This window comes from Zootoca vivipara, chromosome 14 (genome assembly GCF_963506605.1).
Source record: "Zootoca vivipara chromosome 14, rZooViv1.1, whole genome shotgun sequence".
In the NCBI taxonomy this organism is placed as follows: Eukaryota; Metazoa; Chordata; class Lepidosauria; order Squamata; family Lacertidae; genus Zootoca; species Zootoca vivipara.
The window spans coordinates 5,040,183-5,053,558 of record NC_083289.1 but is presented as its reverse complement, the minus strand read 5'-3'; the positions used below and the strand labels follow the sequence as shown (position 1 = coordinate 5,053,558).

General features: G+C 46.9%; 1 protein-coding gene across 2 annotated transcripts in view; it reads left to right on the top strand.

Moving 5' to 3' along the window:
• The window catches only part of VPS13C (vacuolar protein sorting 13 homolog C), a 116,043-nt gene that overhangs the window by 50,260 nt on the left and 52,407 nt on the right, over positions 1 to 13,376 (top strand). The window contains exons 32-39 of one of the 2 annotated variants that reach the window (XM_060282438.1): positions 834 to 1,001; positions 1,587 to 1,891; positions 2,004 to 2,151; positions 3,101 to 3,200; positions 3,677 to 3,810; positions 10,302 to 10,458; positions 11,782 to 11,861; positions 12,436 to 12,495. In XM_060282438.1, the coding sequence (XP_060138421.1) occupies positions 834 to 1,001; positions 1,587 to 1,891; positions 2,004 to 2,151; positions 3,101 to 3,200; positions 3,677 to 3,810; positions 10,302 to 10,458; positions 11,782 to 11,861; positions 12,436 to 12,495 (1,152 nt within the window). Of the gene's footprint in view, positions 1 to 833; positions 1,002 to 1,586; positions 1,892 to 2,003; positions 2,152 to 3,100; positions 3,201 to 3,667; positions 3,811 to 10,301; positions 10,459 to 11,781; positions 11,862 to 12,435; positions 12,496 to 13,376 lie in introns of both variants that reach the window. The other variant, XM_060282437.1, reaches the window with a different exon arrangement.

The following is a 13,376-nucleotide window of genomic DNA, read 5'->3' as shown; positions in this document are numbered from 1 at the left end:
TAACCACCTAACAATAAATAATAACAGTGGCTGGTAGGATATGACATCTTCATCGGGTTAGCTAAAAAGCTTCCTTGCTTTGATAATATTTTATGGGACGACCACATACAGGGAATTCTGTCTCTTAAGTGGGCTGAATAGATTGACCTGTAAATCGAATCTGAGCTGATAAATCTACTCATTGAGATAATGTTAATCTTCAGAACTTCATTCCTAGAAATGGAGATAAAACTCACATGCACATAAGATACAGTGGTACCTCGGTTTATGAACACAATTGGTTCCGGAAGTCTGTTCATAAACTGAAGCGTTCATAAACTGAAGCGAACTTTCCCATTGAAAGTAATGGAAAGTGGATTAATCTTTTCCAGACGGTCCGTGGAGTACTCAACCTGAAGCGTACTTAACCCGAAGCATGGGTGTAATTGGTTCCGGAAGTCTGTTCATAAACTGAAGCGTTCATAAACTGAAGCGAACTTTCCCATTGAAAGTAATGGAAAGTGGATTAATCTTTTCCAGACGGTCCGTGGAGTACTCAACCTGAAGCGTACTTAACCCGAAGCATGGGTGTAATTGGTTCCGGAAGTCTGTTCATAAACTGAAGCGTTCATAAACTGAAGCGAACTTTTCCCATTGAAAGTAATGAAAAGTGAATTAATCCGTTCCAGATGGGTCCGCGGCGTTCGTAAACCGAAAATTCGTAAACCGAGGTGTTTGTAAACCGAGGTTCCACTGTAATCTGAACTGCTCAAATATCTCTGTGTGTTTACACTGATCTAGAAACTGAAAACTATATGTACTTTCTGCTCGCCCCCCCTCCCTTCCCGTTTTAGGCTGTTTCTATAGTTGGTGATGAAGTCTTCAGTTTCAATTTGGCATTGTATCCAGAAGCTACTGAGGGAGAAGCCTACAGAGATATGTCCAAAGTGGATGGGATAATGTCTCTCAAAGTGGGCTGCATTCAGATTATATACCTACATAAATTCCTCATGTCACTCATGGTAAGACCAACAATCAAGTGAATTTGCATTATAATGCCACGTATAGAATTAATAGGAAGCCTTTACATTACCATGCAAGATGATACAATTTGGTAATTGTATGAGGGTGTTTTGGAAATCTACTTTGGGGAATTCATTTAGGTTTTCTTTCCTCTTCTAAATAAAATAGGCTCTCATATTCAATGAATTCAGCCTGATTCAGTCCCCTAGAGAAGCAAAGGTTCCATATGAAATTATATAAACTTCTTATAGATTTGAAGCTCTTAGTTCCATTTTACCAGACTAGTTGCCTCTTGCTGGGCACGAAAGGAAGTCAGACTTTGATTTGGATTAATTTGTTGCTTTGCCATCAGTTACTGCTCCTGCTTTGTCATGATCTTGTCTTGCTAAAGTCATTGCTATGCCATCTTTTATGACGAAGGATGGACCTACATGTTAAGTAAAGATCTGGATCTGAGAATCTGAAATCTTTCTTGAACAGCTGCAACTGTTATAGGGAAAAGTTTATGATGTATTAATACAAGGGATATTCAATAAAATGAAAGTGCCACTGAAGCAATCACCACTGCTTTTTTCCTCTTGCAGAATTTTCTGAACAACTTCCAAATTGCCAAAGAAGCCTTGAGTGCTGCTACGGCACAGGCTGCAGAGAAGGCTGCCACAAGTGTGAGGGGTTTGGCTCAGAGGAGCTTTCGTCTTTCCATGGATATTCATCTAAAAGCTCCAGTTATACTCATCCCTCAGTCTTCAGTTTCATCTAATGCTATAGTGGTAGACCTGGGATTGATCAAGATACAAAACAAATTCAATTTGGTGCTGGCTGAGGACTGTTCACTCCCCCCAGTCATGGATAAAATGGATGTATTATTGACGCAACTTAAGTTGTCAAGGTGAATTAAACTTTTCTTCTCCACGTGCTGTTGAATCAGGATAGTCAGAATGTTGTTTGGGGCTGTTCCGTCATGTTATTCCAAAACAGTCATGTTGTTTGTTGTTACTTAGGACAATCCTGCAACCAGGTTTCTCTCAACCTGACATCCAAATTCTACATCCTATTAATCTGAACCTTTCTGTGAATCGCAACCTGGCTGGAGAATGGTATCACAAAATACCAATGGTGGAAATCAAAGGGCATCTAGATGCAATGAATGTAAGTTAATTTTTGTTTTCAAAGGCATGCTTGCATAGTTCTTTTTATTATGACAGATATCTTCAGAGAACATTAAGACTAACGCAATGATGCAGAGAAACATGCCAAAAAACATTTAAAATGTGGCAAGACTTCAATTATGTGATCTTTCTCCTGCTTTTCTTAGCCAAGTACGGTACTACCACCACATTTTTAAAAATCAGTTTTGTTACAGGTGTCTCCCCAGTTATGTGTGATCAACTCACACATAACTGTGTATATGCTCACTGCTAGGAAATGAATGAATGAATGAATGAATGAATGAATGAATAGTCAAACCAGGAAATGGCAGGAGAGAGTTGCTCAGCCTCCCTGCTTAGCAGTTGACATGCATGGTAGTACAGCTGCAGCAGCCACTATTCTGTGCTGCCTCCAGCCGGTCCCAGAGTTTCAACTCTAGTTGAAGAGAGAGTTGTGTGGAGAGAGAACTGGAGAGCAGGAAAATATTGAATTGGTGATATAGGTACTTTTTAAATGGATTTTATTATACAACAGACAATAAGAAGAGCATAAGAAAACTTTTATGTAGAGATCATAATTGGAAGTTTTTAGTTAGCCACTCAAAAAAGGTAACTAATCAGGTTATGGTTAGAGTGGGGGCAAGAAAGAAAGCATTATAGCTCTGGTGACTTTTGCTTTGAAGCATTACTGGAAAGCAGGTTGTGCTGAGGAATTGGAACCCCATGATTAAACTGCTGTGGATGCAAGAATGAATCCAATACTGCAGGTCTCTTTGGCTTGTCAGATACTTGCTGCCTATTACCCACAATATGATGGGTAATAGGCAGCAAGTATCTGGCTGTAATTGATCAATATAAGAACGATCCCTGGCATTTACCAGCCGTTGAACATTTGATAGAAGCTCTCAAATTCGGAGACAGATAATTTGACTTCATATGCCACTGTTTAGATCATTCTAAGTCAAGAAGATTTGAATGTTCTGCTTAAAGTAGTGACAGAGAACCTTGCTGAAGCAGATCAAACCACAAAGCCAATAGCAAAAACTGAAGGTAAGTCAGTCTTCATTGTAAACTGTGTATATGTTTTCTCATTCCTTTGTAGATGTTCCTTTGGGATGCTTCTTATTGCTGAGGCTTGGATTAGTTTTAAAAGTTAGGATCATAGGAGAAGAAGCATTTCTCAGGTTCACCAGACATACCCTTGTCTCTTGAATAAAATATCATGAAAAGAGGACTGGAAGTAATTTTCTTCTTAGGTGTGGGCTTGAGCCTGATTTATTTATTCAGTGCCAAAGAAATAAATGAGAAATAAGGACTGCCTAAGCTATTGAGCAGGAATTTTTGGTTGTTTTTCCTTTCCCTTGGTAGTTGAAAACTGCTTCCTGCTTAGTTATTATTTTTGGGAGCTGTGTAATCAAAGCAGCCCTGAAAATTAATGCAGAAAGTAGTTGATGTCCCTTAAGAAAACTATATTAAAATGGATTATATCGAACAGTGAGGAACTAACCTGTCTTTAGTATCAGCAGGAAATGGAAAACAAAAGTCAAAATCACTGGTAGCTGAGAAAGAAATGATGTTAGAAGATAACTTACTGGGCACATCAAAAGAATTCCTGCAGGAGGATATTACCAATATGCTGCTAAACTTTGAAATCAAAGAGGTATGACAGCTTGTTTGTCTCTTTAAGCCTAAATGTTGAAGTTTGTTTTATTTTTCTGTGCTAGAGACAATTACTTGACACATAAAAGCCTGTAAGATAGGCCCACAAATCTGTGTTGTTAGCAGTGTCAGATATGCCACCTCTCTCATTTTCTGGTACAGACTAAGGCCTGGCTTCCCATTGCATGAATGAGCTGTGATGAGTCGTGGCTTCTCATGCTGCTAGCATGTCCCCTCTCCAAGGAAAAGCTTTAATGTTTTTGCTTTTAAACAAGCCACAGTTCCTTGTTTGTCTGAACTCAGGGAAACTTGGTTTGATTAACCAATGGTTACTGAAAACAAAATAAGTTTTGATCATGGCTAGTTCTCAAACCAAAGTGTCACAGTGGCCGGAGTGGACTACTTCAGAGTAACGACGCTACGCAGCTCTGCATTTTATTCTTTTATTGGTGCTGCGTATTTACAGTGCTCAAGTCATTGCTATTTACACGGAGCGATGTTGTCAGTCGGTTTCAGAACCTCCTAATGGCTTTTGGCGCGTCTTTCTCCAACACAAAAGCTTTGGCAGACCCATCCTCTTGCCCCTCCTCTTCCTGCGTAATTCTGGAGTTGGGGGGATGGGTCTTCCCCCCTTACTTGCCCCTTCCTGTCCCACCTGGGACCCTGGCTCCTCTACCTTGCCTGAGCCTCGGACACGACTTCCTGCTTCCCCACTGGAATCGGAACTCTCCCTGCTTTCCCCTTTGCTCGGGGACGGGCTTGAACTCAGGAGGGGAGGGACTTCGCGATATCCCCTGTCCCTCACATCCACCCCCCTCCCAAGCTCTCCTTCACCCCTCCCCAGGCCCCCCCCATGTGTCGGTGACGACTGGAAGCCTAAAAACTCGGTGCTCTCCGAGCCCGTTGGTGTGAACACCTCCCCCCAGTCCTGCGAGCCCCCCCCTTCCGCCTGGGAGGACGGGAATCCCAAAAAGTCCGTGGCGTCAGAGCTGGTGGGGGTAAAAATGTTTTGCCAATCTGCTCCTTCCTCTGACTGGGTGGATCTCGGCGACACCCATACCTCATCCTCTGGTTCCTCAAACTCCGCTTCCCAGCGCCATGGTGAGCTGTTCTCCCGTGCCTCCTCCTCCTCCCCCTCCCTTTCCATGTGCCAGGGCTTGGGTCTGTGGGGAAAGAGGGTGTGAAATTCTTCCACCAAGAATTCCTCCTGTATCTGAGTGGCGGGAACCCATTCATTCTGGGATGGTGGAGCATCCTCCCATGCCATGAGGTACTCCAGGCCCCCCACCCCCCACCTTGAATCCAGGATGGCCGTGGCCTCATTGAGTTGCTCCCTGCTTTCCCTCTCCCCCCCTCCCTCGGGGGTTTGTTCGCTGTCTCGGAGCCTGCTGCTTTCCCTGTACGGCGACAGCAGCGATCTATGAAACACTGGATGCACCCTCATGTCCTCTGGCAGTGCCAGCCTGTATGCCACCGGGTTGACCTGTTGCGTGACCGTGAAGGGGCCCAGCCATTTGGGTGCCAGCTTTTTGCACCTCCCTCTGGTGGGAAGGCCCTCCGAGGACAACCACACCTTGTCCCCCACCCTGATGACCTCCCCTTGTCGCCTGTGGCGATCTGCCCCCTTTTTGTACGCTTCCTTGGCCCTCTCCAAGTGTTCTCTGAGCTGCTGGTGCACCGTCTCCAGTTCCTCTGCCCAATCCTCAGCCTGTGGGCCCTCCTCCTCCTCCTCCCTCTCCCTCTCTGGGAAAGATCTGAGGTCGCGCCCGTAATTGGCCTTAAAGGGCGACACCCCTGTGGAGACGTGCACTGCATTGTTGTAGGCAAATTCTGCTAGTGGCAAGCGATCCACCCAGTCCGTTTGCCGCTGGCTGACGTAGCATCTCAGGTACTGCTGCAGAATGGCGTTGACCCTCTCCGCTTGTCCGTTGGTCTGCGGGTGTCTAGCCGTCGACAAGCTGACCTCCACCTGCAGGAGGTTCATGAGCCGCCGCCAGAACCTGGAAACAAATTGGCGGCCACGATCCGAAATAACCCTTAAAGGTAATCCATGCAGTCTGAAAACGTGATCAACAAACAGTTTGGCTGTCTCTTCTGCCGAGACTGCCCTGGCACACGGTATAAAGTGACACATTTTGGACATGAGGTCCACCACCACCAACACTGCAGTCTTACCCCTGGACGAAGGCAGATCTGTGATGAAGTCCATGGACACCACTTCCCACGGCCTGTGTGGTGTGGCTAAGGGCTCCAGCAACCCTGGTGGCGCTGCTCTGACCACCTTCGCCCGCTGGCAGGTGGTACAGCCCCTTACATAGTCTCGAACATCTTCCCTCACCCCTGGCCACCAGAAGTGTCTCATGACTAGGTGAGTGGTCTTGTCCCTTCCAAAATGCCCCGCTGTAGGGTTGTCGTGCATCTGCTTGAGGACCGTACGTCGAAGCTGGGTGGTGGGTAGGTACAGCGCACCCTTGTAGAAAAGCAGCCCTCTGCGTTCTGCAAAGTCTTTTGCCTGCTCCCTCCCCCCTCTCAGTTCTCTGAAGATGCGGTTGGCAAATTCATCCGCTGCCGTCAGTGCTGTGAGTTCTGCCTCGCTCACCACTGCTGCTCCGCAGGACCATGCCGACGGGGGGAAAATGTGCCTCGGGGCTGGTGGCGCCTCCTCCTCCATGTACTCTGGCTTGCGGGAGAGGGCATCCGCCCTGACATTCTGCTCTCCTGGGATGTAGTGTATGGAGAAGTTGAAGTTCGAGAAGAACTCCGCCCACCGTATCTGCCGCTGGTTGAGCACCCTGGCAGTTCTCCAGAACTCCAGGTTCTTGTGGTCTGTGCACACCTGGATGGGGTGCTTGGCGCCCACCAGGAAGTGTCTCCAGTGCTGGAACGCCGCGTGGATCGCAAGAAGTTCCCGATCAAAAACTGTGTAAAATAAAAAAATTCCTTCAGTAGCACCTTAAAGACCAACTAAGTTTTTATTTTGGTATGAGCTTTCGTGTGCATGCACACTTCTTCAGATACGAACTGTGTAGTTTCGCTCGGGCTGGGTCAACTTCCTGGAGAAGAAGGCACAGGGTCTCCACTCTCTGTTGGCGTCCAGTTGCAACAAAATGGCGCCCACAGCCTTATCAGAAGCATCTGTTTCAATGCGTAGGGGCGCGTCCTGAACCACGTGGAACAGGTTCTGGTCTGAGGCGAACACCCTCTTGAGGCTTTCGAACGCTGCTTGCGCCTCTGGTGTCCACCTGAACTTCTGCTTGCCTCTCAGGCAGTCAGTGATGGGAGCCGTAACTCGAGAGAAGTTCTTGATGAACTTCCTGTAGAAGTTGGCAAAGCCTAGTAGGCGTTGGGCATCTTTGCGCGTCCTGGGGCTGTGCCAGTCCAGGATGGTCTGCACCTTGTCCTTGTCCATTGCCAGCCCCTTGTCTGACAGCTTGTAGCCCAGGAAGTCCACCTCCTTGGTGTGAAACTTGCACTTCTCCAGCTTCACATACAGGTGGTTCTCCTTCAGGCGCTGCAACACCTCCCTGACGTCCTTCACGTGCTGCACTGGGTCGTTGGAGTAAATAAGGATGTCATCCAGAAAGACCAAGCATTTCCTGAAGAGTAGGGACCCCAGGACGTGGTGCATGAAGGCCTGGAAGCATGCTGAGCCCCCTTGCAACCCGAAGGGCATCACCAGATATTCAAAAGAGCCCAGAGGCGTGAACATCGTGGTTTTCCACTCATCGCCTTCCCGGATCCTGATCAAGTTGTACGCCCCCCTCAGGTCTAGCTTGGTGAAAATCTTGCCCCTGCGTGCCGCTGTCAGGAGATCATCCACCCTGGGCATGGGGAAAGCCACTGGCTCTGTCACCGAATTCAGCCGTCTAAAATCCACCACAAGACGGCGCTGTTGCGTGTCTTTCTTGTCCACCCAGAAGACCGGGCTGCCCCCTGCTGCCTTGCTTTCTCTGATGAACCCCCGCTTGAGGTTCTTGTCGATAAAAGCGCGCAGATCCTCCAGTTCCTGGTCTGACATGGCGTACAGCTTGGCTGGGGGTATAGTTGCCCCAGGCACCAGGTTGATCTGGCAGTCAAAAGGCCTGTGTGGGGGCAGGTGGTCGGACTCCGCTTCACTGAAGACCTCCTGCAGGTCCCAGTATGGTTTGGGTATCGCCTCACCCCCTTTGACGTGCATGGTGGCCACCGTGGCTATCGGAGGCCCCTCCCCTGGTTGGTGCTGCATGCAATGTTCCAGGCAAAAGTCCGATCCAAAAGTGATGCATCTCTGATGCCAACTTATGGAGGGGTCGTGGCGCGCCAGCCAGCTCATGCCCAAAACGATTGGGGGGTCTGAGATGGTGGTGACGTTGAATGCCAGTGTCTCTGAGTGCCTTCCAACCGTCATTCTCATGGGGGGGGTTTGATGAGTGATGGCCCCTCCCAGCAGCTCCCTGCCGTCAATGGTTGCCACGTGCAGAGGAAAATCCAGCTGCAGAAGCTGGATCTGGTGCTCTTCTGCAAAGTTCCTCGAGAAGAAGTTCGCTGACGCCCCACTGTCAATTAAGGCGAGGACTGTCAGGGGATAGCCATTAGGGAGCGTGAGCGTCACTTCTAGAACCACTCCTGCTCTGGGAGGGGTGGGCTGGCTCTGCTCCTCTCTGTGCGGGTGGGTGGGCTGGGGCTGTTGTCTGCTGACTGTGCCTGGCTGCCGCCCCTTGTCTCCTGCAGCCAGGCTTTCCCGTTTCCCTGCTGTGGTGCTGCGTCAGTGGGGGAGGGCACAACCGTTCCCGCCTTTCCTTGCCACTCCCTGCGATGTGGGCAGTCTCTGACGAGATGCTGGGGGGAGTTGCCGAGAAAGCAATTCCCACCCCTTCCCTCCTTGCGTCTTGGCGCCGCTGGGGTTTGAAAAGCCCGCGCGCGCGCGCTATCAATCTGCATGGGTTCCTGGTCCTGACTGGCCCCAGGCGTGGCTTGAAAGGGTTGTTGAGGGAGTGGCTTCTCCTGCGACCGTGGGAACCAAGCCCGCTTTGCGCGCGTTGCTTGCTTGTCGCTCCATCTGGATTCCTGCCTCACCCCCACCGCCAGAGCCGCTTTGCTCAGTTGATCCATATTACTGGGCTTTGGACCTCTCGAGAGCTCATCCTTCACCTCCTCATGCAACCCCAAGTAAAACGCCGCTTGCAGTGGGGCAGACTCCAGATCCCACCCCAATCTGTGCACCAGCATGGTGAATTTCGCCCAATACGCGCGAACTGTCATATTTCCTTGGCGTAAATTATGAAGTTCCTCCTTAGTCTGGTCCATATGACTATCGGACGAATACATCGTTTTCAAACCTTCTAGAAATAGTTTGACATTCTTCATGCAAGGATTCCTTGTTGCAATTAACGGTCTTAGCCACTCCCTGGCCGCCCCTGTAAGGTGCTCCACAATAAACGCTACTCTGTGCTCATCATCAGGGAACTCATCGTGGTGCAGCTCAAGAGCATACACAATCTCAGTCTCAAAGCCCTGAAACTCCTTCGGGTCTCCATTGAACTTGCTTACTAGGGTCCCGGCTCTCCTTCCTGGCAGCACTTGGACTTGGGGTGCCCCTCCCGCCTTGTTTTTCTCTGCATCCAGCTTGTTTTGGAGGTCTACCGCCACCGCCCTTAAATGCTGCTCTTTTTCCTGGAGCTCTCTCACCTGTTCCGCAAGTTGTAGCCGGTCGTCCTGGACCTTCTTAGTCTCCTCTTTAGCTGCCTTCAATTCTCCCTGCGCCTGCAGCGACAGCTGTTGCAGTTCTAGCTGGGCTTGCTCAGCGATCTGCCGCCACTTCTCCGCCTCTGACACGCTCATCCCGGCAACTCCAAAGTAGCCCAAAAATGATTAGGAGGTTGCTGTCACAGTGGCCGGAGTGGACTACTTCAGAGTAACGACGCTACGCAGCTCTGCATTTTATTCTTTTATTGGTGCTGCGTATTTACAGTGCTCAAGTCATTGCTATTTACACGGAGCGATGTTGTCAGTCGGTTTCAGAACCTCCTAATGGCTTTTGGCGCGTCTTTCTCCAACACAAAAGCTTTGGCAGACCCATCCTCTTGCCCCTCCTCTTCCTGCGTAATTCTGGAGTTGGGGGGATGGGTCTTCCCCCCTTACTTGCCCCTTCCTGTCCCACCTGGGACCCTGGCTCCTCTACCTTGCCTGAGCCTCGGACACGACTTCCTGCTTCCCCACTGGAATCGGAACTCTCCCTGCTTTCCCCTTTGCTCGGGGACGGGCTTGAACTCAGGAGGGGAGGGACTTCGCGATATCCCCTGTCCCTCACACAAAGTTTCAATGAAACATAGCCCAATGAGTTCAAAAGTCATGGTATCTATAGTAAATGCTGAAAATTATGATTGGTTCTTTTCACTTGGGAGTTGGCAGAAACCAGGTAAGTGGTGTTGATTTCAACTATATATGGTTGACTTTTGAATCTTTAAATGCATTCTGTTGTAATTTTTGAAATGTCCTGTATTTTTCTTTTAGGTTGTAGTAACATTAATGAAACAGATAGACAAGGAAAGCTGCCCTTTGCACATATTAACAGTGTTGCAGCTTGGAACTGAAAGCAGAATTAAAACACATGTCATGACTGCTACAGCATATCTTAAAAAAATCCACATGAAGTGCCTTGAATTCACTGGTAAGTCAAGGTTAACTTAGAATTTGACAAAATAACATAATTCAGGTGGTGCAAACAGTTCTTCATGTGACAATATTAATTTTGCAGATTGTTTTCCTAAATTTTCAGTTTGTGTTCTGTAATGTCTGATTCTTGTCCATCTATGATTTACATTGAATCATAGACCTGTAGAGCTGGAAGGCATCCCAAGGGTCATCTAGTCTAACCCTCTGCTTTTGAATGTTAAAGGTAGTTTTTCAGGACCTTTGTGGCTGCCTCTGTGCCATAAGCTTTACTCAACTTTTTGTTTATTGTAATTGAGTGTTTATTATGTGTGTTTTTGAGAAAACCTGTGATGAAAAATAGAAAATGTATAAATAGTGTAGTTCTTACACTTGTAAGATTGTAGTTGGTGGGTGGAGGTTTCTCATAGAACTTCCACATTTTATTTTATTTTTTCAGATTTTCCTAACGTGGCCAGTTTTCCCTCTCATTTGCAGTATATCCTGTTCAATGTTACAAATTTAATTTAAGGACTGAGCCTGGTACTTGCTACTAATAATTTAAGGAGGAGTCTCTCTCTCTCTCTCTCTCTCTCCCTCTCTCTCTCTCTCTCTCTCTCACACACACACACACATTTCCAAAGCAGCTTTCTGGATATAAGAAGGAGGAAAAGGAATGAGTTCCTATGATGAAAATTCGATAGTTGCTGAAAGAATTTCTTCCAAGAAGTGAATCTCTAATGCTGTAAACAAGCACTTTTACATTTGCTTGTAGAAAAGTAGCTCATGTCACTTAATAAGCCTCTTTTCTCACCCTTTGTCTTGTTCTAAGTTGCTTAAATTCCAGCTGGCAGACCAGATCCCTATCTCACCCACCCCATGTGAGCCAAGTTTGACAGGTGGGCAAGGCCACTCACAGGTCTACCGACTTGCCTATCACCTACACTCATGACCAGCTGATTGTCAGGGCATGCAAAGTGCAAGCCCCAATGTTCAGCAGATAGTTGAGGCATCAGAGGGGCTTGCAAAGAGCCATTCATGGTGCTATGCAAGCCCTGACATTCAACTGATTGTTGGGGCTTTGCAGGCACAACCCCCTTTTTGGCCCAGCCTAATATTTGCTTGCCCTACCACTGCTGTCAGAAATGATGTCCGTTGTAGGGCAGGTGGGCTTGGCTTCGCCAGAACTGCCTAGGGGTTCCCCTCTGCTGCTATACATAATTTCTTCAAGAAGCATTGTATCATTGAAACATTACTGCATTTACTGCATTGATTACTTTACTGTGCAAAATGAATGAAATGAATCAGAGCTCTGTAAACGTGCTTCTTACTTTACCCACAGATTCCAAAGGAGATCCACTGAACATCATTAGTTCTTCAGATGAATCCGGCGAGCATCTTTTAAAAATGAAATATATAAAGGTTTAATCTTTTTGTTTAACTAAAGATCATTGTGGGATCTTATGAGTCAGTGTTGAAGAAATGAAACTAAGGCTTTTTATGCTCAGTGATGTGGAACAGCAAAGTGAAATAACTGGGAATTAAATGTTATGGTTACCTTAATTGAACATTGTAGTACTTGGCTAAGTCCCTTAGCTGATCATCTGGTTGGTCAGTGCTGGTCTGGTCTCTTTCAGTAAGGTGTAATTTGTGTATGAGTGACAGGTGAGGGGTAGGGGAGATTGAGGGATGGCAGAGAGTGGGAAATGACTTTAGGTGATGAAGATGCAAGGATCTGATTTTCCCTGAAGGCAATTAATTGCCCTCATCTGAGATGAAAGAAACTCTTCCTTCCTTAACCCTTCTTGCCCTGTGGTCTAGGAAGTTGTGATACACAGCTCAGTCATCTGAGTGACACTTTTGGGACAGGGTGGGGCTTTACGCTCTGTCCATTCAGGCTGCTTTAGGGCAGGCACATGGAGATGTTAGGCCAGAGGAAACTTCTGGATGTTGCTTCCTTTTATATAATGATCTGAAGCTTCAATTCTTTTCTTAGGCTGATGCAGATGGAGCACATTTTGAAACAATTTACAAAAGTACAAAGCAAGCACTAAATGTAAGTACTGAAATGTGTTGGCAAGTGAGCTGCTATATACCCTGTTTCTCCGAAAATGAGACGTAGCCATAAAATAAGCCGTAGCAAGATTTTTAAGCATTCAAGGAATATAAGCCATACCCCGAAAATAAGACATAGTGATAGGCGCAGCAGCAATGCCAGCCACGGCAGCAGGAGGAGGAAAAAAATAAGCCATCCCCTGAAAATAAGCCATAGTGGTTTTTTTTTTTTTGAGGAAAAATAAATTTAAGACGGTGTCTTATTTTTGGAGAAACACGGGTAGTATGGTGTGTTTTGGTGTATTTTTTGTAACAATTGTTAACTTAGTCAAAGGGTTTTGGAATCAAGTTTATTGGATCGACATGCTCTTCACAAGCTTGTGTGAGAAATGAATGCAAACGAAGTTAAATTTTATTCATGATATCCATATACCACAGTTTATGTTTATCCCAGGGCAATATACAATGTGTCTTAAACAATATGATTTTGCTACCACATGATGTAGTGATGGCTGCCAACTTGGACAGCCTTGAAAGGGGAATGGACAGATTCACAGGCAATAAGGCTATCAAGACACGGAGGGTCTGTTACCTCCAGCGTTGGAGGTCCTATGCCTCTGAATACCACTTGCTTGAGAGTGCTCCTGGGCTCATATGTCGCTTGTGGGTTTCCCATGGGCACCTGTTTGGCCACTGAGAAAACAGGATGCTGGGCTAGGGGGGCTTTTGGTCTTCTATTCTTAACAATGACAACATAATCACAATTTACAAATTAAAATGGCATGAGTTCAATTGATTACCATATACATAAGCTAAAGAGCAGGGTGTTTTTTTTTATTAAAAAAATCAGACATCCAAGGCCTTGCTCTTAGGCAAGATGCC